Raw genomic sequence first — 25,732 nt, 5'->3', positions numbered from 1 at the left:
AGCTTTGTACAGTTTCCTGCATCTCCGTCATCATCATCATTGAAATTCTTGAGCTTTCTCCTCTTCGCTTTGCCTGCCGAGACGATCGAAAGGTGTGACATGTGCAAAAAAGGCCGCGCGGCTGGGTTCAGGGAGGGCGCTCCTCGTCCCCGGCTTTCTCTACTCTCGTCACACGGTCCCCCGGGAGCTCTATTTCGTTCCGTTCAAATCTGGAAGCAAGTGAAGAGCCCTCTTCTTCATTTGAGGTACTGTTCTATACTCTGACCTCTGATCCCTCTGCCAATGAGCTGAAAGGCGCGGCATCGAGCGGCTACGAAGATCTTTGTGCGGTCTGGCTGCGAGACCCTCTACGAAGAGGTCGTACGATGGCTCGGACTGTCAATCAAATCATATCTCTCAGGGCTAGGGTCCACTCCGAAGAGTTCTCGATAACCAAGACAAGATTCAATAGAGCCTTCACCATAGCAGGGTCGCTTGGGCCTACGTTCCGGTCAAAAAGTTGGACCCGTGTAAATGCATTGCCATTCGTTTGGAAATCTAGCTGGCCATGGATGCGACAAAGTCCTGTACGCAGCGAAGGAGGGCAGGCAAGGGGAACACAGAGAGAGGGAGAGATGATGCGGGAACGTCAGAAGGGGAGTAGAGACGAGTAAGAGCGCGAGGACTCACCTTTTCTGCTCTTGCGACGGCATCCTTGAAGTTCTGAACCTGGGCCCAGCACTCAAGTGACCGCCCTGGATTTTCGCTGTAGATGGATCATTTAATGAGCAGCCTGTTTGATGAAGCGGTGGCGGGGCAGGAGCAAGTAAAGAAACTCACTTGTAGCATTTGAGCACCTCACTCCTCGCTTCCTTTACGCCAGGTGCCTTTTCAACCTTTTGCTTCCTCTGAGTGTGCCGCTCGATCTTGGAACGGACGTCGTCGAGCTCTTGACGGAGCAAGATGCTAGACTTTCCCTTTGCACCCTTGGACGCCGACTGCGATGCTCGATCCAGGCTCTCCTTTTCCAGAGCGGCCTCGATCTGCTGCCGCACAGTGGCCTCCTGCTTCTTGAGCCGGCTCAGCTCATCGCGAATTTTGGACTGGATCGACGAGTCGAGGTGTTCCTGTCGGGGGAGAGACACCGGCGCCGGTGGTGATTGCGGCTGCTGAGACGACGAGCTGTCTGGTCGGATTGTCGGCTTGTCACCCTTGTTAGGTTCGGCAATCCTGCCGAGAAGATTGGTGCTCATTTGCTGTTGAGCGATGTATCAGTATCGGACGATGCGATTTTGCAAGACAAAGCACAGGCACAGACGCACCGAGTGATTCTCTGTCCCACTTGCCGTTGCTGCTTTGTGCCCTGGCTGCTCCTTAGATGCTCCCGCGCCCATCGAAACAACGTCTGTCTCGTTCACGAGAAGGAGCAAGTCGGAAGTGGAAGGACAGATGGGGGCGCGAATACACGTGGTTGATTACGTGATCTGTTTGGCGCCAACGGCTTCGCCGTCGTCATCTGCAGCGCGCGCCCTTTGTTGGACCTGTGACAATCCCTCCCTTTCTTCGTCAGCCCTTACTACTATTCTACGCGCGCACGCTCATCGTCCCAAGCGCCGACCAGACAAACACCCGGGTCTCTGTACTCGAAGACCGTTCGCGGGTGGCCTTTGCAGCTCAGTCTAATCGTTGCCTCGCTGCTGCTCCTCCATCCACCATCATCTTCGCTCTGGATCGATCGCAGATTGGACTTTTTCCCTCTCTCCTTCCTCCAGTCCCATCCCTTGCTATCGCTACCTACACGACTTGGCCTCATCCATCACGTAGCTGCTTCACAAGCTCAGGCGTCGCCCTTCAGCCGCTCGCTAGCACTTATCGAGCTTTGACGCTTGCGATCGGGCAACATCTCTCACATATTGAGAGGTTGGTTTGAAGTCGTCCCAAAGCGGCTAACAGTTGCAACGGAGCGCAGACGTGACGACTGTTGTCGGCTCTTCGACGACTCTCGACGAACAGAGAAAACCCGAGCGGCATATTAGTTCGCCGTTCGGCAGCCAACCTCTTCTTCTGTTGGGCCCCTTGGAGAGAGACCATGCTGGTTGATCACATGTCAAGCCGTCCTCCACCATTGCCTCTCAGAACGGATCTCACCGGCGGCTCTTCTTCTTTTCCGCTTTCTTTCTCACTCTCACCAACCGATTCACATCGACGAACAAAGGCTACGGAATCAGCAGATGTACCCGTCGCCTTCTCCCTCGCCCTCGCCCTCACCGGGTCCGGCCTACCTTTACCAGCACCATCACTCGGGCGCCGGCTCTAACGGCCCCTCGTTTGGCGCAGGAGGCGTGCCCGGCCAAAATGGCTCGGCATTTCCTCCCGTTGGTCGGTTCCCAACCTCTACAGGTATTGGCTGGGGGCCGCGGTCCCATCACCCGCATCATTCTCACCAACAAAACCCTTCGCTGTCGTCTCTGCCTGGCTCTCTGAGCCATTCAAGTGCAGCTTCAATCAACAATAACGGAGGTGCTCCCTCTTCTCCTGGATACGGCTCCTTGGCGGGCAACCACCACATCCACTCACATCCTTCTCATGGACCGTCGGGCCTCTCACATATGCCCTCGCCTGGTCCCCTGCATACAGGGTCCGGTCATCTCGGTGCATCGCATCAGTCTGCGACTGCATCGGCCGCTGCTGCCGCTGCAGCAGCGGCGGCAGCCAATGCGTCCCCACACTGGCAGCAGCAGCTCTTGAAGGCAGAGGTATGTTGCTGGGAATACACGCGCAAAGAGCGTGAGAAGACTGATTGCACATTTAAATCATGGCAGATCTCGAGGCAATCGGCTTCACCGCATCACCATGCAAGGGCAGCCGCCTTGGCAGCTCGTAGTGCCACGAGCGCCGCTGTGGCTATTCAAGATCCCAACAAGGGCATGCACATTCCTGTGACGGCTGCCAATGGCCTTAGTCTGCACAACGCGCGCAAGGATGCGTCGCACGACGATTCTTCGTCTTCGGGACTTGGATCAGCAGCCAATGGCGAAGCTTCATCAAGTGCACGGCAGAACAACGATGCCGAGAGCAAGGAAGGGCATCAGTCATGGACGACGATCGACATGGGCGGGTTGGGTCTCAAGAATCTGGCAAACGAATTGTTTCGGTACGACTTCCTGACATCGCTCTTTGTCAACCATAACAACCTCACGACGCTATCTCCCGAGATCTCGCGGCTCAAGAACCTCGTCATTCTGGATGCATCTAGCAACAAGCTCACTTCGCTTCCTCCGGAATTGGGCATCTTGACGAGTCTCAAGGAGCTCTTCCTCTTCGACAATGTCATCGTCACGCTCCCTCCCGAGCTGGGATCCTTGCACAACCTGGACACGCTAGGAATTGAGGGCAACCCACTCGCCGATAACCTGCTTCATTTGGCGCAAAGCGAGGGGACATCGGCGCTCATCGCCTTCCTCAGAGACTCGTGTCCCGTGCCTTTGCCACCGCCGGAGCGTGAGTGGATCACCATCGAGCCCGACTTGCCCCCGCCGAGGGACAACGATGACGAGGAACCGGATCCGCCGCCTGAGTCGTTCAACGTCCTTTGCTACAACATTCTTTGCGAAAAGTATGCGACGCAACAGCTCTACGGCTACACGCCGTCCTGGGCCCTCGCTTGGGACTACCGCAAGGACTTCATCCTTCAGGAGGTCATGAGCTATGGTGCCGATATCGTCTGCCTGCAGGAAGTGGACTCAGAGCAGTACGAAGACTATTTCCTGCACCACCTCTCTCAGCAGGACTACGACGGCATTTATTGGCCAAAGTCGAGGGCACGAACGATGCGTGATGAGGAGAAGCGGAGAGTGGATGGCTGTGCCACGTTTTTCAAGTCGAACAAGTTTGCTCTCATCGAGAAGCAGCTCATCGAGTTCAACCAAATTGCGCTCCAGAGGCCCGACTTCAGAAAGACGGAGGACATGTTCAATCGTGTCATGACAAAGGACAACATTGCCATCGTGGCCCTCTTGGAGAATCGTGACAGCGGAAGCCGCTTCATCGTGGCCAATGTGCACAATTATTGGGACCACGAGTTCCGAGACGTCAAGCTGGTGCAAGTGGCAATGCTGATGGACGAGCTGGAGAAGATCGGGCAGCGCTTCGCCAAATTCCCGGCTAAGCTCGACGTAAAGGATGGCTACCCACCCGCGCCAAAGTACAGCGACGGTACGAAGATTCCGACGTTGATCTGCGGCGACTTCAACAGCGTCCCCAAGAGTGGCGTCTACGATTTCCTTGACAAGGGCGTCATCGCGGGTGACCACGAGGACTTCATGAAGCACATTTACGGAGACTACACCGCCCACGGTCTCCAGCACAAGCTCGCCCTCAAGAGCGCGTACCATGACATCGGCGAGCTGCCCTTCACCAACTATACGCCCAACTTCGTGGGCAGCATCGACTACATTTGGTACAACTCGAATGCCCTCGCGGTCACCGGTCTTCTTGGCGAGGTCGATCGTTCCTATCTGAACAAGGTTGTTGGCTTCCCCAACGCGCACTTTCCTTCGGACCATATATGCATCCTCAGCGAGTTCCGGGTCAAGTATCCCAGAGACACGTCTCGGCCAAAAGTAGGCTTTGGCGGACCAGTCAATGGGCGAGATCGGGATCGAAACCAGGATCGGGATCGAGACCGCGATCGTGGAAAGGATATGAAGTGATCGCTCTTTTCTGCGTCCTACCGCCCTTCGGAACCTCTCTTGGGCCTTGCTGCCGCCGCCGCGGCTCCAACCCTTACTCTTGCTACTTTCACAATTCTTTCTCCTCGCCCGCAACAAATTCTCCCTTTTTCCACTTCATTCATCTTTCCATCTCCATTCCTCCTTATCTGTTTTATGTTCCTCATCCCCTCTTATTGTCTTTCCCTCTCTTGGTGCCCACCCTCGAGTGTACAAGTGCCTGCCGCAATCCAATTGACCTATTCCAGTCTTCAGAGCAAAGATGGCGTTGTGGTCACGTGCTCTTTTCACCGCCAACGCTACTTCGTCGACGAGGCTGGTTGCTTCGCCTCCGACCCACAATCGACTCTTCATCCGCCGCCGCTCGTCTCTTCCAGCGCACCAAACTTTGCGCGCCGGTCTCTGCGCACAGGACCTCACACCTCACCACCCGCTGTGCTAGGTCATCTCTAAGCTCCAAGTGATCGCCATCACTCGCAAATTCTGCTATCGACATCGTCTACCGCTCGAAAAAAAAAGCCGAGAAGGGTGACCATTCCAATAATCGCTCTTCATCCTACAAAGCTATTCGTCGCCTGGTACCTCAACACCATTTTTCTCCCTCTCTTTTTCGGTCTCTGTCTCCTCTGCGTGCCTCCAGCACCCATCCAAACGCTCATACATTGTAGTTGAGTCGCGGTGCACATCTCGTTCAATTCTTCTTCGCTTCGACTTGTTGTATTATCGTAAAAGGGACCGGACCGCTTTTCTCTCTCTCTCATCAGCACCATGTCGGCTTCAGGACCAGCACCGGGACAGACAGAGGCGCAATGGCGCCAAGAAATCCAGCAAAGAGTCGTCCGCGACGAGCGTCCACAGACGGACGACGTTCTCAAGACAAAGGGCAATGATTTCGAAGACTACTTTCTTAAGCGCGAGCTCCTCATGGGCATCTTCGAGGCCGGTTTTGAGCGACCCAGTCCGATCCAGGAAGAGGCAATTCCCATCGCGCTTACCGGCCGTGATATCTTGGCGCGCGCAAAGAACGGGACGGGCAAGACGGCGGCCTATGTGATCCCATCATTGGAGAGGCTCAGCACGAAGAAAACGCACATCCAGGCTGTCCTTCTTGTCCCGACGCGAGAGTTGGCGCTGCAGACGAGTCAGGTGTGCAAGACATTGGGCAAGCACACTGGCGTTGAGGTCATGGTCACGACGGGAGGCACCACGCTGAGGGACGACATCCTGCGCTTGAGCCAGACTGTCCACGTTCTCGTCGGTACGCCTGGTCGCATCCTGGATTTGGCCGGGAAAAACATCGCAGATTTGAGCCAGTGCACCACCTTCGTCATGGATGAAGCCGACAAGCTTCTCTCGCCGGAGTTCACGCCTGTCATTGAGCAGCTGCTCTCCTTCCTGCCCAAAGAGCGCCAGGTGATGCTTTTCAGTGCCACGTTCCCCCTCATTGTCAAGGACTTCAAGGACCGACACATGGTCAAGCCGTACGAAATCAACCTCATGGACGAGCTGACGCTCCGCGGTGTGACTCAATACTACGCCTTTGTCGAAGAGAGACAAAAGGTCCACTGCCTCAACACCCTCTTCAGCCGGCTTCAAATCAACCAATCCATCATCTTCTGCAACTCGACGAATCGCGTCGAGCTGCTGGCCAAGAAGATCACCGAGCTGGGCTACAGCTGCTTCTACTCACATGCAAAGATGCTCCAGGCCCATCGTAATCGAGTCTTTCACGACTTCCGCAACGGCGCCTGCCGCAACCTCGTCTGCTCCGACCTCCTCACCCGCGGTATCGACATCCAAGCCGTCAACGTCGTCATCAACTTTGACTTTCCCAAGAATGCAGAAACGTACCTGCACAGGATCGGTCGTAGCGGTCGGTTCGGCCACCTGGGTTTGGCTATCAACCTCATTACCTACGAGGACCGGTTCAACCTGTACCGCATCGAGCAAGAGCTGGGCACAGAAATCCAGCCTATCCCGAGCACGATCGACAAGCGCCTCTACGTGGCCCCCAGTCTCATCACCGAAGACGAGGTCAACAAGCAGAACAACAGCGGCAAGGCCAGCGCAAACGGCGGCAGCAACAATGGCAATGGCAATGGCGCACAGCAGCAGCAACAGCGACAACACCAATCTGGCGCTCCCGTTATTCCTCCGACGCAGGCAAAGTTCACCCAGACGACAATTCCTCAAAGCCAAGATTTCACGCAAAGCATCGCTGGCAGGAATCGAGGGCCCAGGCAACCACAACAAGCTCGTCAAGCCTGATGACAGGCTCCTTCTCCTCCAGCATCGTGAAAGCCGTCGGCGACTTACGATCCGTTATCAACGCTCACCCCTCAAAGGCATACAACCCCGGTCAACAGCTCCATTCTCTCGCAGCGATCAAACATTGCAGAGAGCTCCCTTCTCAATCTGTCACACTCTTAGTCACCACTGGAGCCTCCTTGTGACACTCACTGTGCGAAGTACAGTACATATGCAATCCTATCCCGTACTATGCCAACAAAGACCGACCCTGTGCCCATACTGTCTTCAGGACAAAGATGCCTGGTGTTCGTCATGAAAAGTGTCGCTTTCGGAATTCGGGCCTGCCTAAACACGTGTTGAATAAGACGCATCTCACCAACTCTCACCAATCCAAGGTAAAGCCTTCCTGTAGCTAGCGACGGCACTATGTCACGGACGATGAGCGGGCTGAACAGCTGGACGATGCCCACTGGGGCAGAGACGAGCCTCGTACAGAGGTGAGTGAGAAATGTTTATCTCACCATAGAAGAGTCCAGCCTTACTTATGACCGATGTCGAGCAGGACGTCCAAGGTGCTCGACCCTCCTGGCTTCAAAGCGCTGCAGAGCACCCAAGGCAATTCGAAGGTGAGGACTCTCCCCACATGGCTTTAAAGATGCCGGCAAGACTGAGCCGATAGCATCACTTTGTGAACAGCGCACAAGCAAGGCTCCTGTCAGGTCAGTGCCCTCGGCGGCGGACGTGGAAGCCCTCAAATCGAAGCGGGCGTGGGACGTGGCAATCGCACCGGCCAAGTCGTTGCCCATGAACGGCTTTATGCTGTACATGTCTGGATCAGGCGTTCAGATCTTCAGCATGATGGCCGTCGGTATGCTCCTCACCGGTCCCATCAAGGGCATTGTTTCGATTCAGCAGTGTGAGTACCTCGCCTTGCTCTCTTCCATGCCCTATGTCTCTCTCTCTCCTACCACACGCAGGCTCTGACGCAACGTAAAACATAAACAGCTTTTGCGCCATTCTCAACTCCAGGAAAGGCAACAGCACTCATCCCGCAGCAGGTCACATTCGTCGCTTGCCAACTCATGTTGATGGCGCTCGGCATCTACAAGTGCTGGAGCATGGGCCTCCTCCCGACCGAGAGTAGCGACTGGCTCGCATGGAGACAGCCGAGAGTGGTGAGTACCTCGCTCTCAGTCCTTCGTTCGTCTCCGACTTCAGACTGACGATTTCACCACCCTAAAAGCCATTAGAATTTTCGCCGTTGTACCCTTGATCTACAATGGAAGCGTCTAGTTCGGCTTCTCATGCCCTTTTTCTCTTCTCATTCTTCTGCCTCATTTCGAGGGGGTAAAGCTTAAGCCTTGACAGCAGCGATGCACTCCATCTCAACAAGGACATCGCGAGGAAGCCTGGCCACCTCGACGGCGGAGCGGGCAGGCTTGAAGGGGCCAAAGTTCTTTGGAAGTAGGAAGAGCGTACTAAGAGTGTCAGCCGCGTGAAGAAAGGAGGCTGGTGCGGAAGGTGACACGCACCTTTTCGTAGACCTCGTTGACCTTTGCAAAGTGACCCATGTCCTTGAGGAAGACAGTCATCTTGAGAATGTGGCTCTTGTCGCTGCCGGCAGCCTTGATGACTTCAAAGAGGTTGTCCATTGCCTGCTGCGTCTGGGCCTCGATGCCACCCTCGATGATCTCCATGGTGGAAGGAACAAGGGGGATGCAGCCGGAGAGGTAAGCAACACCATTGTGCACCGTTGCTTGGCTGTACGGCCCAATGGCCTTGGGCGCCGTGGGCGTGCTGACGATCTGGTAGCCGGGCGTGGAGGACATGCTAGTGGCAGTGGAGGAGAAGGCGAAGGAACTTCCTTGTGCTTTGATGGGGGTTGGATATCGCAGGGCTTTGGCGAGGCTGTCGTGTCTTAAAGGTGCGATAGATCTCGAGAGCCGTGTCACGGACAGCATGCAGTTGAAAGGAGACGACGTAGGGGACCCGAGAAGATCGAAACGCCGAAGATACCCACCACCCCCGGAGTGACAACTGTGTTCCGTCGCGGGCACGTGATTTTTTGGCCATTCGATGTGCGCCTCTGAATCAAGAATCCTATCCCCCCTTTCTTTCTCCTCGACTTCATCCGTTCCATCGGCGAATATATCGTTGTAGCCAATCTACACAAAAGACGCAGGACTGAGGATGTCTGCGCAGTCGCAGTGGCCACAGCCGCTCAAGGACTTCGCCAACCGGACATTCAATGCCTGCACAGACTCGAACCGCAAGGCGGTGCAAGAGGAGCTTCGATTGGTGATCCTACGATGCTTCCAGCAGGGCACCATCGAGACCACAGACTGGGACAACATGCAGCTCGAGTTGCTCGGAGGTGCTCCGGGCCACAAAAAGAAGCTGCTTGGGGGGAACAATGGCGGCAAGAAGCGTTCGGCGCTCGCGGGTGGGGCTCAGTTCGAGTCGTTTGAAGACAGGGAGAGGAGAGAGAAGCGAGCGAGACGGTTTAATAATGAACAGGCGGCCTTTCAGAGTCAGGAGCGCGAGGCCATGGAGAATGCAATGGCGAGCTCGAGCTTAGGGGCCAGGCTGGGCGGATTTGACCCGAATAGGGTAGCACCGCACAGTCCGATTCCGTTTTCTGCAGCACGAGGTGGGGGCTGGGCAGGCTCATCGTCGCCCTCACTGGCGTTCGGGGATGCAGAAGTTGCAGATCCGGTGAGTGTCTCTCCAAGCATCTCCGCCCACGATCCTGCTGAAACATCTGTTGAGAGCAGAATGTCATCGACTGGGATGAGGACACCGTTGTGGGCCTTTCAACGAAGTTGGAAAAGCCTTACCTGCGCCTCACCTCGGCCCCTGACCCAAAGACGGTACGAACTCTGCCCACGCTGATGCAGACACTCGAGCTGCTGAAGAAGAAGTGGCGGACCGAGGCCAATTACAGTTACATTTGCGATCAATTCAAGAGCATGCGACAGGACCTGACAGTGCAAAGGATCAAGAACGACTTCACCGTCAAAGTGTACGAGATTCATGCCCGAATCGCCCTCGAGAAGGGCGACTTGGGGGAGTACAACCAGTGCCAGAGCCAGCTAAGGGTCCTTTACAGTCACGGTCTACCCGGAAGCGCAATGGAGTTTCTGGCTTACCGCATCCTCTATCTTCTGCACACTCGCAACCGAAGAGGTGAGCAGGCTCCCCCCATTCCTCAAATCGCAGCAGTTTCTCTCTTGCTGACATAGACTGGCAGACGTCAATGCCCTGATGGCAGAATTGACGCCAGCACACAAGGCCGAGCCGGCCGTCGCTCATGCGCTTAGCGTTCGTGCTGCACTGGCCACTGGAAACTATCACGGCTTCTTCCGGCTATATGCCGATGCACCGAACATGAACGCTTACATCATGGACCACTTTGTCGACCGCGAACGAGCGAATGCCCTGCTCGTCATGTCAAAATGGTGAGTCCAATTTCGTGTTTGCTCCCGTCACGCTCAGCTCGCTGAACCTCCTTTGCTCTCACAGCTTCCGACCGTCTCTTTCTCTCACCTTCTTGACATCTGAACTTGCCTTCACAGATCTGAACGAGGCCCATGCTTTTCTCGAAAAGCACCAAGCCGCAAATTACGTGGAGCCGACACCGGCTCAAGCTTTCTCATCTAAGAGCGGCTCCAAAAAGGCAAAGGTTCCTCTGGATCAGCGGCAGTGGGACACAAAAGGCGCACAAGCGGCTCTTCAAGCGGCAAGAGACAGATTGCGAACCATTGATGTGAGTCTTTCGTCGCCCCGTTGACCCGCAAGAACCACAACTAAGAAGACATTCGCTCGATAGATCAAAGGCCAAATATGAAGATAGCGGCGACCTAGCATAATAAGCACTTATCGAGTCAGCGGTACGTGGAATCTCCCTCTCCCCTACCACCTTCTCGGCTTCAACACATGGGAGAAGCCCTTCGCGACCCGGACTCAGCTCACCTCCCAAGGCTACACCGGATCAAGGCCGTCTGCGATGGACGTCGTCCTTGCCTGCGAGCAGTCATGAAGACTTCCCTCGCAGGTCGTCCACCCTGATTCGTTTCGTGGTCTATCTCGTTGACATCTTATCCATGTTCACTCTCACCATTCTGTACAATAAGCAACAATTTGACCAATTTATCTATTCTGCTCTGGCTTTCAACCACGCTCAAGACCACTGTCGACTTGCTGATGTCTGTTCAAGATCAATGTTGCGTCGCAAAGTCAAGCCAGAGCCAGGACAAGCGGCTTCTCTTCTCTCAGAGCCAAGTGCATCTCGAATCATTATTGTAATTTGCAAGAACTATTGGGTCTGTTGCAAAGTGTCCGTGGTTGCTTCAATGCTGTGCGAGGGTATCGAAATTAGATGATGCGAGCATTCAAGGTGCTCATTGCTGGTGTTGCAAAGACCTCTCTTGGTGCCTTTCGTGAAGATTCTCGTGGCTGATGGCTCTCGCCTTACCTTTGCCCTTTGAAGAAGCAGGAGCAGATGGCTCCAACGAAGCGTCCTCGGCTTGGTTTCCGTCATCGGCGTACAACTCGTGCGCTTGCGTCTGATGCTGCAGGCGGTTGCTGTTGCTTGGCCCTGCGACATTGTTGTCCTGGGAAACATGGTCGAGATCGGTGTAGCGAGGTTGAGAGACGGTCATCCCCTCGTTGAAAGAATTGGGGTCTAGGGGGGCGATCTGTCGCATTTCGGCTCGCTGCTGTTCCTGTTGCTCATGTTGTGGTTGTTGCTGCTGTTGTTGTTGTTGTTGTTGCTGCTGCGGGTACGTCATCATATTCTGGGTCGATGGCTGTTGGGCTGCTGGCTGGCCTGGCTGCTGACCAAAGTAGCCCCCGTACAGCCCTTGCTGCTGTTGATATTGCTGCTGCTGCATCCACAAGAAACGCATGCGATCTTGCTCGTCCAGCCGTGCCCTCATCAATTCCAGCTCCCTCTCGACCTCCTTCCTCTTTCTCTTCTTTGTCCTTGGGCCCCGCATCGCGCACACACCGATCGCGAGGACCATGCATGCCAGCAGCAGGAACCAGCAGAAAATGAGGACGGCAATCAATGGACTAGCGTAGAAGGCTAGGTCTCTAGGGGTCTTGTCCGATGCGGCAATGTTGTAGCGGGAAGACAAACTTGTCGAGTACGAGCCATCAAAGCCATCGCAAGGATTGAGATAGTCGTTGTTGTAGTAGTATGAACTCCCGCCAGCTGTCGCATTGCATCCCCCAGAAGCGAGATAGGCTCCCAGGGCGTAGCTTCCGCCTCCTCCGTAGTTGCCGCCAACGAGGAAAGGCGACGAGGCAAAGTCGGACACGCCGTTTTTGGCAACGGTGTGCCAGTCGATGACGACATTCATAAGGAAGCCGATTGGGACAATCAGCAGCAGAGCCAAGATGACAAGGCATGCGAAGTGACAGCGCGCATAAGCGATCGTCACCCTCGGCGTGCGAGTAGAGTTTTGCGCGCCGACGGCAGGAGACGCTGCTTGTCCGGACGTCATTGTCGGGGGCGGTTGCTGCTGCTGCTGCTGCTGTTGCTCGGGCTGCGTATGGAACGGCTGTGGGCTTGGAATAGCTGCTGGGAATCCTGTCGGTGTGCCTATAGGCGGTCCTTCGGGGTTACTCGCCAGAGGTTGGACGATGCCCTCGTTGACGTCGGCCTGTTCCTGCTTCTGAATCATCCGCCGCTTCTTGACCGTGTACGCAAGAAGGCTGGCAGACTGGACAAAAAGAAGGACGCAAACAATGAGGAGCCAAATCGAGTAGATTGGACCGACATTGGTCTGGTTGATCTGCAAAGATGTCGGAGTCAAAGCAGGTGCCAAAGTAGAGGATGTTGTTGCACTCGCAGACGTCACCTGCTGACGCTCTTGGATTGCAGGAGCAGGCTCAGCGCGACGGGTAGCATAGGTCGTGGGTGTAGTCGAGGACCCGTAGTAGTAATTCGCCGTATCGGTAGAGTCGGCGTAAATGTAGGATGTTTCGGTATATGTGAAGGTTCCGTAGGCGTCGGAACGGGTCGTCGTGTACACAAGCGGCAACGGAGTGGCATATGAGTAGCCGCCATAGCCGTTGTTGGTGGCAGTATAGTAGTTCACAGAGGAACCATAGTCATAGCTCGAAGACGTGGCCAGGGGCGAGGTTGCGAGGCTGTAGAGAAGAATATTCTTTCAGCAATCGACAAGATGAGTTGAGTCTTAGGCCCTACAACTTACAAATTGAGCGTCTTTTGTGGATAAGGAACGAAGCAGAGGATGATCGTGATGGCCGAAAATATGGCCGTGCTCGCTGCAGCCCCCAACAAGAGCGGAAAAGGGAACATAGGTGCTCAGCCGGGGCGAAAAGGGGCCCTTTCTAGCTGTGAGGAGAAGGGAAGGGAAGAGGAGATGGGCTACATCGCTTCCACTTACGTTTTCTGCGCCCGATCCTTTCCTCGCTACATCTCGCTCTGCAGCCTACAAGGGGAGGCCTGCAGAGTCAGGAGGCAGGCAGTCGCAGGTCTCCCGAAGCCTAAGCTTCATTCGAAACCGACACTCTTTAACCGCTTGCTTCGAAAAGTTCGCACGATTTTTAAACATCGTTCTAGCCCTGGAAGTTCCAGGAACCGCTATAATCTGCTTCAATTCGCGGGATTCGTCTTCGAACAGTGACATTACTGCGATCCCTCTCTTTTGTCATTGCTACTCTACCCCAAGTATCACCTAGATATTTATGAACATGTCGAAGGGATTTACATGTATGCCAGGCTCTCTTTCCTGTGACTCTTGGTCTTTGTAGCTGCAAGTAGGATCCGAGCTTCACCTTAGTCCTATAGCTGCTAAACATCTTCGCTATATAGCTCTGTAAGCTAATTGCAGGAATCACTGAGCTACACGGCAAGAAGATCTCCAGCACCTGCACTAAGCCTTCGGGGCACGAAAGCAAGACGCTGGCATCACAAGCACAGAGAAGCTCAATGCCGTAAAGTTGTGAAACCGTGGCTTCGGGGAATATGATTGGCACTCAAAAACCTGGATTGCAAGTGGCCTGGCCTGGCACAGTTTCAACTTCGTCGAACTTTGCCTGAGCAGCGAGAGCCTGCAACACACCTCTTCCAAGTCACAGAACGCAGCACATTCGCGCCCGACGGGGCTGCGATTCGAATCGTTCAGTAGAGCATATTCTGTCCAAGTCCGGCTGGTCCTTTCGGCTATCTCGGGTCAAGTCGAATTTCTCCACGTGGGCTTTATTCATCGTCACCACGGCGATTGGCTAATGACCTCCACCACAATCTCCACTCTGGCCGGCGTTCAGCTACTGGATGAACTGAAGTGGGTTTGGTTCACTTGTGGGGAAGTCCGATTCTTGCGAGGGTTTTTCCAAAGCGACAGCTTCTGATCACCAGCCTACCTTCGCATCATTGGCCACTTGAAAAAGATTAGAAGAACTTCTTTGGCGACCCACCCCACCTACCCCATCAAAGGGTTCCATATCTTCTTTCCTCCCGCCACGACCAATCTCGCCTCTTAGTCTAGGATCACACCATGTCCGGCAAGCTTCTCAACGCCGAAGAGGTGGCCAAGCACAACAGCGAACAATCTTGCCATGTTATCGTCCACGGCAAGGTCTACGATGTCACTGAATTCCTTCCTGACCATCCCGGTGGGAAGGGCATCATCCTGAAGTACGCCGGGAAGGACGCAACGTGAGTCTTGATCAATTGGTGATTGACATAAGCAGCATGCTGATATGATCCGCTTGCAGCGAGGCGTACGACCCCATCCATCCCCCTGGTACGCTCGAGGAGAACCTTGCACCTGAAAAGTACTTGGGCGAAGTGGATCAGAGCACGCTTAAGAAGGAAGAGAAGGAGGTCACCGAGGAAGACAAACAGATTGCAAAGAACAAAGAAAATCTTCCGATGCTCAGCCAGTGCCTTAACCTGTACGATTTCGAGGTACGTAGAACTGTCCATTCCACTCCGGTGCGCTTCCTCTGACATTCTTGTGGTCAGGTCGTGGCTCGTCAGGTGTTGAAGGGCACCGCTTGGGCGTACTACTCCTCGGGTGCCGACGATGAAGTGACAATGCGCGAGAACAACACTGCTTTCGGCCGCATTTGGTTCCGCCCGCGTATCCTTCGCGACGTCTCCAACATCGACTTCAGCACCTCACTTTTGGGACAAAAGTCAAAGATGCCTATCTACATCACCGCGACCGCGCTTGGCAAACTGGGTCACCCCGACGGAGAAAAGAACTTGACGATTGCCGCGGGCAAGGAGGGGCTGATCCAAATGATTCCCACACTGGCGTCGTGCAGCTTCGATGAGATCTGCGATGCTCGTGTCCACGAGCAGCAGGTTCAGTTCTTCCAGCTTTATGTCAACTCAAACCGGGCGGTGACGGAGAAGATCATTCGACGAGCCGAGGAACGAGGAGTCAAAGGACTTTTTGTCACAGTCGACGCGCCTCAGTTGGGAAGGAGAGAGAAGGACATGAGGATCAAGTTTGAGGACACAGGCTCGCGTGTTCAAAACGACAGCAAGGACGACGTGGATCGGTCGCAGGGTGCGGCTCGAGCAATCTCCTCCTTCATCGACCCAAGCCTCTCTTGGGATGACCTGCACTGGCTGCGGAGCGTTACCAGGATGCCCATCGTCCTCAAGGGCGTCCAGACATGGGAGGATGCCGTCCGGGCGGCCGAAATGGGTCTCTCGGGAGTCGTTCTGTCCAACCACGGCGGACGACAGCTTGACTTTTCGCGCTCAGGCATCGAGATCCTTGGCGAAGTTGTGCGGGAGCTCAAGGCTCGCAAGTTGTTTTCGCCCATGTTCCAGCTCTTCGTCGACGGAGGTGTTCGCCGCGCCTCAGACGCGCTTAAGGCCGTCGCCATGGGCGCTACAGCTGTCGGAATCGGTCGACCATTTTTGTACGCCTACTCTGCCTACGGCCCTGAGGGCGTACAGCACGCCATTCAGCTTCTCAAGGCCGAGATGGAGATGAACATGAGACTGATTGGTGCGCCCACACTCAAGGACCTCGTTCCCGAGATGGTCGACACCCGCGCACTCAACCAGCACGTTGTCTTCCCGGAGACCAGCGCTAACACTGTCTACGAGAGGATGAGCACCGCTGTTGGATCGCCCGACGAACCGGTGGGCAAACCAGTTGTCAAGCTCTAGCCATATATTTATACTTATTCGATTCGCGATGCGGAAATGCATGACTTGCTCTATTTGACTCTTCCCTCTGCGAACTATCCTGTGTGAAGCTTGCCTCAGGCAAAACAGAATCTTTCATTTGGACGAAGCGAATGACAGGATCTTAAGCGAAAGAAAGGGCCAAAATGACAAGGAAACACCTGAAAGGAGCTTTTTAGGGAAAGAAACTTGCGACTCCGAGCTTCTTGCAAGCGTTCGTGGCCCACGTCCTGCCTTGGTGTAGTCTGCAGTCTGGGTCATATTTTTCTTTGACCTGGATGAGCCTGTCTACGTTGTCACCAAAAAGGCGGCGGGCCGTGACGTTGGGGCTCATATAATTGGGGTAGTCTGCGACGAATGGAGGGTCGAGCTGAGCCTGACGATCCCAAGTGATCTTGTTGAGCATGTCATTTACATGGTAGACAAGGGCATCGTTACTCGATCTGTTCCAGGCGGGCGAGAAGAGCGTCTGGTGTGCCGTGACGGCATGGGGCCATGCTGTGTCGTCATCGTTCTTGGGCTGATGGCCGTTCAAGCCCGGAAACTGATATTGGAGCGCGTAGATATGCGAGACCGGGCTCTCGCCCGTCGCCTGTAGATCACTGACGCTCTTGGCGACGACATCCGTGACCTTGGCGATGAAGTCAGCATCAACCTCGGTCACTCGGGAGCCCCAGAATCCTCGCCGGCTGCCGTAGGGAAAGAAAGGTTCCAATAGGTAGGTAGTCGCTGAAGCAAAAGGAACCTCAGAAATCTGCTGAGCAGTGAAATCGATGCCGGAGAGCAAGCCCCGAAAAGTCTCGTTGAAGGATTTTTGTTTCGGATCGTTGGGATTCGAGAAGCGCAGCGCGACAATCAGATCTGTCGGTTCCGTTGAGTTGCCCTGAAGTGCGGGGGGAAAGAGGCCGGTGTCGTAGTACATCAGGCTGAAGGGGTCGCCGCCCGATTTACCGTGATTAGTGAAAAAGTCGGCAATATTTTCGTACGCCTTGCGTTTGTTCGCCTTGCCTGGAGCGATGAAGAAGAAGCCAAGTTGTGACTGCGTCGGCTCTGCAGCTGCCTCCTGATAAAATGTTGTCACAGCGCCAAACTGACCATTACCGCCCTGCAGAGCCCAAAATAGGTCCGAATATTTATTCGTCTTCGTCGCATTCACCATGCGTCCATCTGGCAAGACCACCTCGAACGCTCGCACGCGATCTACGGCGAAGCCATAGCTTCCTCCTAAGAAACCTACTCCACCTCCCGTACTGAATCCGCCGACGCCAACATTTCCAACGCGGGCGCCGATGGCGGTGTAACCGCTGTTGTTGGTGACCTTAGCGACGCCTTCCCAAGTTGCGCCGCTCTGATACTGAATGGCAGTATCTATAGACGCATCGTCGACTTTTACGTTGTGTAATATTTTGGTTTGGTTCATCCATGAGAGGTCGATTTGGAAGCCCTTTGTGCTCGAGGCAAATGTCTGTGCATGGGCGCCGCTAACGAAGGAGAGGCCATTGCCGCATTTGCTCTTCTTGGAAGCCTTCATCGCCTTGCTGACGTCTTCGGTCGTCGTGGGAAATACGACGACGCTGGCATTTTTGCCGTACTGTTTGCCCCAGTAGCGATTGGCGGAGAAGATGCTGAGTGGCTGACCTTTGCACGAGATGATGGAATTTGGTGAGAGCTGCTTGGCCAAGATGTTGAGAGCTTCGTCGTCCCTAATGCAGTCGCCCTCAACGCGCGCTGCTCGGCACGAGACAAATAGGAGACTATAGACGAGTGGCAGCAAAGGACACAACATTGTGCAGCTGGTCGAATGGACGAGAGAGCACGTAGGGCAAGGGCGTGGCTTCGCTCGATACCTTAAGAAGCCGTCAACACTCTATATACCAAGTCTGCGCAGTGGCAACCATACGGTCTCGGAGTTAGTATTCAGGGGCCGCACCGTACACGGTGGCCTCCGATCAGGCACAGGGTCAGGATTACGGGGTTAGGACTACGGCATTCACGTACGTCCGGCGTCCACGTCAAGAGCTTATGGAATTGACTTGGAAATCCGTGCACGCAGTCTTTGACGGAGTTGAGGAAGTGCCTCGGTCGAAACGATGGTTCCCAACGGAGTGTTCAAGCAAATTCGAAAAACCGATGAGGAGCGTCATAGACCGCTCAGGCTGCACCTGGTTTCTGAGTTGACCCCGCTGTTGCGACGGCGGCGAAGCCGTTGGCTCCCACGATCGTTCAGGGCATAGTAAAGGGGTTTTATCATCATAAAAAAAAACGTAGTGGGCGCAGTGGTGCACGCGCTAGCCCAAAAAGTCCAAGCTGATCATCCAGAATCCCTCAATTTGTGAACAAGTTATATACTTCAAAAGAGCCAGATTTTCTAGCTATCGCCTCCGTAGCTCAGTGGCAGAGCAGCGCCCTCCTATGCAGATTCCATCCGGAATTTTGGATATAGGCGAAGGTCTGGGGTTCGAGCCCCCACTGAGGTTTTTTTTTTTTAACCGATTTTGCGCGATCTTCTCTTTCTTTTGGGAGAGCATTGTTGTCACAGCTTCTTACATGCCTTACGAGGCGAGAGATGGCCGCGTACAGCAGTCAGGGTGAAGCAGATACACGGGGTCATTTCGGCACCGCCCCAGTCGGACAATTCTCCGCTACATAGCACCGATGGAAAAAAATTCTGGCGAAAGCTGCAGTACGTCATAGCTAAGGGTGGGGGGTTCGAGCTTTACTTTAATTTTTTGCCGTAACGCTCCTGCTACTCTTACAAGTGTTTGGAGTTTCAGCGCCAAAGTTAGGTAGGCACAAGGGTTCATTACTGATCCCGATGGAGCTGGCGAAGGATGAGGGATGATGCAGGCAAGCTTAGTGCAGAGGCGCACGATCATTTAACAGTGTTACCGATAAGGGAAATAAGCCCTAGGGACATAATGTGCCGCGCTTCCTCCCGGTGCTGGATCGATTGTAGTGTTACTGACACTATTTGCACAGCCTCGATTGGGCCCTGCTTAAGGCAAGGCTAGTGACATCTGCGGTGACATCAAACGTCATCGGACTGCTGCCCTCGTCCATCTTTCTCTTAAAAGAGACACATTGCCGGTCAATTCCCTCTTCTGAAGACACCCGATTCTGTGATTGATCATCCATCCAACCGCACGTTCAATACCCACCCATCCACCTCCGCATCTTGTAAATATGGGCGCCGTCGCTAGCTGCTTGAGCTCCATCGTCTCGTCGATTGGACGGGCCATCATGGCTGTCTTGAACGGCATCGTCAGCATCGTTGGCGCTGTGTGAGTACTAATAGGCCCGTCCTCCAGCAACAAAGAAACTGACTCGCAAGCACCAACCATCAGCATCAACGCAATCAGCACGGCCCTCATTGCGACGTTCAACTGCATCGCCGATGTCATCTGCTGCCGCTGTGGCGGTCGCGGCGGCGGAAGGCGCAGAAAGGTCTGAAGTGGTACAAAATGAGGCCCACCTAGCTACGACGACTCCCCGTAACGATTGCGATACCCGAGACAAGTGGCCTCTTGACGAACCGCTAGACGACAACTCTGCCCTTTTACTTCTCGTCTGCTCGCACAAGACTATGTAATGTCATACACGATGATCCCGTACACCTTTCTTCCACACGCGTGATGTTCTGATGAAGCCTCTCGCCATCCATTGGATTGGGACAGAGAGTCAATTGTCTAGGATGTACAAGGAGTTGTGTTTGGCGTTCAAGCCTTTTGAAGAAAGAAGTAGCGCAATGATTGACTAAGACTCGTCGTCGAGGAAGAAGTAGTTGCCAGACGACTTCTGCTCCTTGTCCTTGATCGAATTGAGCTTGTTGACTCGCGGCCGGAAGTTTGTGGGATCTCTCCGCATGGAAACCTCGAGCACGGCCAGGAACGAGTTCATGCCCGTCACTAGAGAGTAATAGTCAGCAGCCAATTGGATAGGAACAGCAGGAATAAGATAAACTCACGCAAAGACTCGGGCTTCTTGGCTGTTGCGTGTACCGAAGGCTGGCCCTCGTACACGATGACTCGGTCGGCAAGATAGGTAGCCATGATGATGTCGTGCTCGATGATCAATGCCGTCTTCTTGGAATGAAGGATGAACCTCTTGATGACCCTACTCGCAATGATACGCTGCTCGGAATCGAGGTAGGCGCTCGGCTCGTCGATCAAGTAAATGTCCGCAGGTTTGCCGAGGGCCAGGACCAAGGCAACCCTCTGTAGCTCGCCACCGGAGAGCGTTTGCACGTCTTGATCGATGATATTGTCGAGCTGCATAGGCTTGACGACATCGGTGTTGAACTGCGGGTGCATGAAAGACATCTTGATCTGCTTGAGCAACAGCATCCGGACCGTACCCTGGAACTTAGGAGCGATTGTTTGGGGCTTGAGCGAGACGTTGAGCTGAGGGGGTTTCGCTGCACCCGGGTCGGGTTCCAGTTTACCGGCCAGCATTTTAACGAATCTGTGCGAATTCAAGGTAAGCTCACGTTCAGCACATACATCATTATGCTACTCACGTTGTCTTTCCGGTTCCGTTCTCTCCCAAAAAGACAATGATCTCCGAGTCGCTGACCGAGCCAGGCTCAATGTCCAGCTTGAAGTTGCCCAACGTCTTTGTCATGGCGGGGTATTCAAACGTCCGAAGTCGATCTTGCACCTCTTCCTCAGCTGTCTCGGCGATCTTGAAGGTGAGCGAGTCCTCTCGGAAGCGCATGTTCTCCGCGGGGATATAGCCATCGAGAAAAATGTTGATACCATCGCGCACTGGACTGGGAACAGTGACGACGCCATACACGCTGGGAACACCGTAGAGACAGCAGATGAAGTCGGAGAGGTAGTCCAGGACGGACAGATCGTGCTCGACGGCGATGACGTAGGTCTTTTCATCCAAAAGGCTTCGGATCATTCGCGCTGCGTTGAGACGCTGCTTGACGTCAAGGTAGCTCGATGGCTCGTCGAACATGTACCTGTGCCGGATGCTCAGCATCGCAGTCTTCCCCTTCTCCATAAAAAGTGCTGCACTTACACATTTGCGGTCTGGACACAACTCATACCGATGGCGAATCTTTGCAGCTCTCCGCCACTGAGCTGCTTGACGTCTCGCTGCAGAACCTCCTTCAAGTCCAGCACGCTGACAATCTCCGCCTTATTGGCTCTCTCGAGCTTGCCATCAAGCATGTCCGAGACCGTCGCACTACCCTTGATCGCTCTTGGGATGTGATCGACATATTGCGGTTTGATCAGGGCCTTGATGTCATCCTCGAGAACCTTCGTAAAGAAATTTTGGAGCTCTGAGCCTCGGAAGTATTTGAGAATCTCTTGCCAGTCCGGCGGGTCCTGTGGAAATCAAGAAAGGCGTCAGAGCAACGTCGGTAGAGGGCTGAGTCGGGCATGACGCACATCGTATCGCCCCAAATTGGGCTTTTGCTTGCCGGCAAGAATCTTCAATGCAGTGCTCTTGCCAATGCCATTCGTGCCCACCAGTCCGAGCACCTGGCCAACACGTGGGGTCGGTAGTCTATGGAGCTTGAAGGAGTTGGCGCTGTATCGGTGGGTCGTCTCGGCCTCGAGGTTGGTGGGGAGCTTGATGATGTTGATGGCCTCAAATGGGCACTTCTTCGTGCAGATACCGCATCCGATGCAGAGAGGCTCCGAGATGAAGGCAATCTTGGCCGTGGGCGTTACCTCGATGCACAGCCGCCCTGAACGACGTCTTGTCAGCCATGCGCCTGATTGCTCGCCTGCGAAGCCTCGTCGATCACTCACCCATACGAACGACGGGACAGCTCTTCTTGCACTCTTGTCGGCATTTTTTGGGCTTGCACTTTTCAGTCGAGACTGTCGAAAAAGGCCGATCAGCTAAGTCCTTCTCAAGATGCTCCACGCAGGGCGCTGTGTCTCACCAATGGCGATTCGTGTCTCCTTGGACGAGGGTGCTGGTGCCGGCGCCATCGTTGCGGTTCGCCTTGGTGATGCAGCGGTCGCTCTTTTCTTGTTTGCAGGACGAAGGGGAAGCGGACGCGTTGAGCCAGACAAAACAAAAAAACCCGCCAGATCCAATTGTCTTTGGCCATTTTTAATCGTCAATTCAAACGGCAAAACAATTCACGTGCTTCGTACTCATCCACGTGATCGTGTTGCTTTCGGTGCCCTTTTGCGACCTCGATCCTTCTCGAGTCAGAAGACGTCTAGAGGACTTGGATGTCAGTGAGGTGTGCAACGTACGCAGCGACGAGGAACCTCTTTCGATTGTCGCCAGCACCATACAGCCGCACGTACCCTTCAACAGCTGCCAAAAGGAGCTGGACAGCACTTTCGCGGCGCACCATGGCAACCAATGTTGTGCCCGGGGCAGACCCCGATGCGCCTCTGCCTCACTCTGTGCAGGGCATCAAGAGGGACGCTCACCCTTTCTCGAGACCACAGCTCGAGGGTCTCATGACCAAGCGTTTCTTCTACACCCAGGCCTTTGAGATCTATGGTGGAGTCGCTGGTCTGTACGACTACGGACCGACGGGTGCCTCTCTCCAGGCCAACATCATTTCGGCCTGGCGCCAGCACTTTATCCTCGAGGAGGAGATGCTGGAGCTTGACACGACAATCATGACGCTCTCCGATGTGCTCAAGACCTCGGGACACGTCGATAAGTTTGCCGACTGGATGTGCAAGGACCCAAAGACGGGCGAGATCTTCCGTGCGGATCACCTTGTCGAGGGGGTCCTCGAGGCGAGACTCAAGGGCAACGAAGAGGCGAGAAAAGCCGAGGGTGGTGGTGAAACCGGAGCAAAAAAGGAACAGGCAGTCCCAGCAGAGGGAGGACAGGATGACAAGAAGGCAAAGAAGAAGAAGGCAAAGAGCGCAATTGTCAAGCTGGACGACGCCGTCGTGGAGGAGTACGAGAGCGTACTGGCACAGATCGACAACTACACGGGAAAGGAGCTCGGCGACTTGATCCGAAAGTTTGAGATTAAAGCACCAGAGAGCGGCAACGAGGTGTCGGAGCCTGTTGAGTTCAACCTGATGTTCGAGACGTCGATTGGTCCCACCGGTCAGGTAAAGGGGTGAGTTGGTGCTCTTCGGAATTACTCCTTTTCTTTTAAATTTTTGCATCCAAACTCACGATGGCCACCCAGCTACCTTCGTCCCGAGACTGCACAAGGCCATTTTGTCAACTTTGGAAGGCTCTTGGACTTCAACAATGGTCGTGTCCCCTTTGCGAGTGCCCATGTCGGTAAATCGTTCCGTAACGAGATCAGCCCGCGCGCTGGCCTGCTTCGGGTGCGAGAATTCACCATGGCCGAGATCGAGCATTACGTAGACCCGCTGGAAAAGGATCATGACCGCTTCGACGAAACGGCTGGTCTCACACTCGCTTTTTTGCCCAAAGACGTGCAGCAGTCCGGCAAGAGTGACCTGTCCCATATCACAATCGGCGAGGCCGTCAAGTCGGGCATGGTCGACAACCAGACGCTGGGCTACTTTTTGGGCAGGATCCACCTGTTCCTCCTCAAAATTGGTATCGACCCAAAGAGGCTCCGCTTCCGTCAGCACATGGCAAACGAGATGGCCCACTACGCATCCGACTGTTGGGACGCTGAAATCCAGACGAGCTATGGCTGGATCGAATGCGTTGGCTGCGCAGACCGAAGTGCGTATGACCTGACGGTCCACAGCAAAAAGACCAAGAAGGACCTCATCGTCCGCAAGGCTCTGTCCGAGCCCCGCGTTTACGACAAGCTCGTGCCTGTGATTGAAAAGAAGCTGCTGGGACCGAAGTTTAAGAAGGACGCTAAGGCCGTGGAAGAGGCAATCATGGACCTCTCCGAGGAGCAACTGGAGGTGCTCAAGAGCCACCTGGAGAATGGCACAGCCAAGGTCAAGGCTGGCGAGCAATCCTTCGAGGTGACACCGGAGTTGGTCAAGGTTGAGAAGCGCACCATCCGCGAGTCGGTTCGCGAGTTTACGCCAAACGTCATTGAGCCTTCGTTCGGCATCGGGCGAATCTTTTACGCGCTCCTCGAGCACAGCTTCTGGGCGCGTGAGGACGACAAGGACCGCGGCGTGCTGTCGCTCCCGTCCCTTGTCGCTCCAATCAAGGCCTTGGTGGTGCCGATTAGTTCCAACGACAAGCTGGCGCCGCTGGTCAAAGAGGTTTCCAGGAAGCTGCGAGCCAAGGGTATTTCGAGCCGCGTCGATGACTCGAGCGCCACCATTGGCCGACGATATTCTCGCAATGATGAGCTCGGCACACCTTTTGCGTGCACACTCGACTTCGCCAGTCTTAGCAAGGGCACGGTGAGTAGTCACCTGTTGGTTCCCTTTGATGTTGCCAACGCCGAACTGACCCTCTCATTGGCCCAGATGACACTGCGAGAGCGAGACTCGACAAGCCAGCGAATTGGCTCCGTCGACGAGGTCATTGCCGTCATCAAGGAGATGTGCGACGGTACTATCTCATGGGAAGGTGCATGCGAACGCTTGCCTGCTTACAGCGGCGAGCAGTCGCTCGACTGAAATGACGCCTCGTCATCTTGTAATTTTTCTCCTTCTCCCTCCCTCATAGTCAGTCAAATGATCTATTGATACAAGTCAGCAGGCCTCGACTGCCCTTAGACGTGCTCGGCGTCTGGTCCATCTTCGGGTACATCATCTTCATCAGGCTCTTCCCGCAGCTCTTCTGGCTCTTCACCCTCTCCCCGGGGCTCTTCTTCCTCTTCTTCCTCGTCATCGTCCGCCTCATCCGTAGCACCTTGCTCTCCTTCTCCTTGTGGTTCCCCAGCTGCAGCTCCCTCGCCATCGTCGCCTAGCTCTGTTTCTTCCCCACCATCGCCGACTGCCTCGCCGTCGGTACCCGCTGCCTTTGCCTTTGCCTTTCTCTCTTCTTTGCGCTGTGCCAGCTTTTCAGCATCGGCCTCTTGTTTCTCTGTGGTAGAAGGCCTTGTCAGCTCCCACTTCTACCGCTCCCGGCCGGTGACACAAGCTCACCAGCGACAGCCTCCCGCAGCTCCTTCACGTAGTTTTCGGGAAAGCCAGCTTCCTTGAAGGCGCTTACGACGGTGGTGGCCGTGATCGTCTTGTGCCCCTGCTCGTGCGTCTTCTCCAGCGCAGCGGCGGCGAGGTAGTTGATGAAAACCGTTGAGCTCTTCATAAGGCCCATAATGACCTCGCGCCGAAGCTGAATATTGTCCGGAATCTGCAAACGAGACTTTGAGTCAGACTAACAGAGGAAAACGAAGCTTCTGAGCATCGAGCACTTCGTGCTTACAGCAGACTTGGCCACTTTGGTCACTTGAGTCCGCGCCAGCTCGTAGGCGTCGATTCCATCTGAGCCACCGGCCGCCTCTAGCTGCTGGTTTGTCACAAACGAAGCTTCTGCCTGGGGCACCACCGAGTCATCTGCGTTCGAGCCCACAGCAGGCGAATCAGCCATCGATTCGTCCATGGCCGAGGCATTCCCGGCGTCTGCGGTGGCTGCTTCCGCTGCCGGCTTCTTTCGCGGCGGCATCGTTTTTGTGCTGAATGAGAATGAGGAAGAGAGAGAGGTGCAATTTCGACTGCACGCGTCGCGCGTCTATCAGCGGTGCTTCACT

The 25,732-nt window shown here is 54.7% G+C and overlaps 13 protein-coding genes and 1 non-coding gene across 14 annotated transcripts; 8 read left to right on the top strand and 6 right to left on the bottom strand.

Annotated features, from left to right (window-relative positions):
- Positions 1-94: 94 nt before the first annotated feature.
- FA10DRAFT_280939 (hypothetical protein) lies at positions 95-1,391 on the bottom strand. The gene is made up of 4 exons (XM_025523653.1): positions 1,302-1,391; positions 820-1,235; positions 670-745; positions 95-564 (listed from the first exon to the last, which is right to left on the bottom strand). Exons 1-4 carry the CDS (start codon positions 1,371-1,373, stop codon positions 538-540), a joined length of 591 nt encoding a protein of 196 aa, XP_025375603.1. The 5' UTR covers positions 1,374-1,391; the 3' UTR covers positions 95-537.
- Positions 1,392-2,588: 1,197 nt separating this feature from the next.
- On the top strand, positions 2,589-4,691 carry FA10DRAFT_287947 (glucose-repressible alcohol dehydrogenase transcriptional effector; the record flags this gene model as incomplete). Its single annotated transcript, XM_025524170.1, has 2 exons — positions 2,589-2,735; positions 2,802-4,691. The coding sequence occupies 2 exons, from the start codon at positions 2,589-2,591 to the stop codon at positions 4,689-4,691; spliced, it is 2,037 nt and encodes a 678-aa protein (XP_025375602.1).
- Positions 4,692-5,093: 402 nt separating this feature from the next.
- On the top strand, positions 5,094-7,091 carry FA10DRAFT_268594 (putative ATP-dependent RNA helicase DHH1). The gene has a single exon (XM_025522396.1). It carries the CDS (start codon positions 5,478-5,480, stop codon positions 6,975-6,977), a length of 1,500 nt encoding a protein of 499 aa, XP_025375601.1. The 5' UTR covers positions 5,094-5,477; the 3' UTR covers positions 6,978-7,091.
- A 419-nt stretch (positions 7,092-7,510) lies between these two features.
- Positions 7,511-8,232, top strand: FA10DRAFT_272820 (DUF1077-domain-containing protein; the record flags this gene model as incomplete). The annotated part of the gene is made up of 4 exons (XM_025523140.1): positions 7,511-7,585; positions 7,656-7,875; positions 7,965-8,134; positions 8,203-8,232. 4 exons carry the CDS (start codon positions 7,511-7,513, stop codon positions 8,230-8,232), a joined length of 495 nt encoding a protein of 164 aa, XP_025375600.1.
- An 81-nt stretch (positions 8,233-8,313) lies between these two features.
- FA10DRAFT_233465 (YjgF-like protein) lies at positions 8,314-8,788 on the bottom strand (the record flags this gene model as incomplete). Its single annotated transcript, XM_025518950.1, has 2 exons — positions 8,314-8,415; positions 8,492-8,788. 2 exons carry the CDS (start codon positions 8,786-8,788, stop codon positions 8,314-8,316), a joined length of 399 nt encoding a protein of 132 aa, XP_025375599.1.
- Positions 8,789-9,076: 288 nt separating this feature from the next.
- Positions 9,077-11,127, top strand: FA10DRAFT_275977 (hypothetical protein). The gene is made up of 5 exons (XM_025523297.1): positions 9,077-9,674; positions 9,734-10,145; positions 10,210-10,417; positions 10,482-10,725; positions 10,789-11,127. The coding sequence occupies exons 1-5, from the start codon at positions 9,150-9,152 to the stop codon at positions 10,804-10,806; spliced, it is 1,407 nt and encodes a 468-aa protein (XP_025375598.1). The 5' UTR covers positions 9,077-9,149; the 3' UTR covers positions 10,807-11,127.
- A 21-nt stretch (positions 11,128-11,148) lies between these two features.
- On the bottom strand, positions 11,149-13,330 carry FA10DRAFT_303368 (hypothetical protein). The gene is made up of 2 exons (XM_025525237.1): positions 13,181-13,330; positions 11,149-13,115 (listed from the first exon to the last, which is right to left on the bottom strand). The coding sequence occupies exons 1-2, from the start codon at positions 13,285-13,287 to the stop codon at positions 11,360-11,362; spliced, it is 1,863 nt and encodes a 620-aa protein (XP_025375597.1). The 5' UTR covers positions 13,288-13,330; the 3' UTR covers positions 11,149-11,359.
- Positions 13,331-14,048: 718 nt separating this feature from the next.
- On the top strand, positions 14,049-16,184 carry FA10DRAFT_254572 (putative CYB2-L-lactate dehydrogenase). Its single transcript, XM_025519733.1, has 3 exons — positions 14,049-14,649; positions 14,709-14,901; positions 14,959-16,184. The coding sequence occupies exons 1-3, from the start codon at positions 14,489-14,491 to the stop codon at positions 16,123-16,125; spliced, it is 1,521 nt and encodes a 506-aa protein (XP_025375596.1). The 5' UTR covers positions 14,049-14,488; the 3' UTR covers positions 16,126-16,184.
- A 4-nt stretch (positions 16,185-16,188) lies between these two features.
- Positions 16,189-17,929, bottom strand: FA10DRAFT_303366 (FAD-binding domain-containing protein; the record flags this gene model as incomplete). The annotated part of the gene is made up of 1 exon (XM_025525236.1): positions 16,189-17,929. One exon carries the CDS (start codon positions 17,927-17,929, stop codon positions 16,319-16,321), a length of 1,611 nt encoding a protein of 536 aa, XP_025375595.1. The 3' UTR covers positions 16,189-16,318.
- Positions 17,930-18,520: 591 nt separating this feature from the next.
- On the top strand, positions 18,521-18,620 carry FA10DRAFT_t40. Its single transcript has one exon. It is a non-coding gene; the product is annotated as a tRNA-Arg (tRNA).
- Positions 18,621-18,891: 271 nt separating this feature from the next.
- FA10DRAFT_268588 (hypothetical protein) lies at positions 18,892-19,755 on the top strand. The gene is made up of 2 exons (XM_025522395.1): positions 18,892-19,424; positions 19,488-19,755. The coding sequence occupies exons 1-2, from the start codon at positions 19,327-19,329 to the stop codon at positions 19,591-19,593; spliced, it is 204 nt and encodes a 67-aa protein (XP_025375594.1). The 5' UTR covers positions 18,892-19,326; the 3' UTR covers positions 19,594-19,755.
- Positions 19,756-19,796: 41 nt separating this feature from the next.
- On the bottom strand, positions 19,797-20,631 carry FA10DRAFT_162460 (P-loop containing nucleoside triphosphate hydrolase protein). The gene has a single exon (XM_025518161.1). It carries the CDS (start codon positions 20,592-20,594, stop codon positions 20,049-20,051), a length of 546 nt encoding a protein of 181 aa, XP_025375593.1. The 5' UTR covers positions 20,595-20,631; the 3' UTR covers positions 19,797-20,048.
- Positions 20,632-22,349: 1,718 nt separating this feature from the next.
- On the top strand, positions 22,350-24,961 carry FA10DRAFT_243895 (putative glycine--tRNA ligase GRS1). The gene is made up of 3 exons (XM_025519324.1): positions 22,350-23,203; positions 23,276-24,437; positions 24,504-24,961. The coding sequence occupies exons 1-3, from the start codon at positions 22,470-22,472 to the stop codon at positions 24,654-24,656; spliced, it is 2,049 nt and encodes a 682-aa protein (XP_025375592.1). The 5' UTR covers positions 22,350-22,469; the 3' UTR covers positions 24,657-24,961.
- On the bottom strand, positions 24,470-25,391 carry FA10DRAFT_162421 (hypothetical protein). The gene is made up of 2 exons (XM_025518160.1): positions 25,128-25,391; positions 24,470-25,065 (listed from the first exon to the last, which is right to left on the bottom strand). The coding sequence occupies exons 1-2, from the start codon at positions 25,297-25,299 to the stop codon at positions 24,752-24,754; spliced, it is 486 nt and encodes a 161-aa protein (XP_025375591.1). The 5' UTR covers positions 25,300-25,391; the 3' UTR covers positions 24,470-24,751.
- Between the last annotated feature and the right edge of the window lie 341 nt (positions 25,392-25,732).

The sequence above is a fragment of the Acaromyces ingoldii genome (assembly GCF_003144295.1).
Source record: "Acaromyces ingoldii strain MCA 4198 unplaced genomic scaffold FA10scaffold_5, whole genome shotgun sequence".
In the NCBI taxonomy this organism is placed as follows: Eukaryota; Fungi; Basidiomycota; class Exobasidiomycetes; order Exobasidiales; family Cryptobasidiaceae; genus Acaromyces; species Acaromyces ingoldii.
Note: the sequence above shows the minus strand (reverse complement) of the source record. Positions and strands in the feature narration are given on the sequence as shown.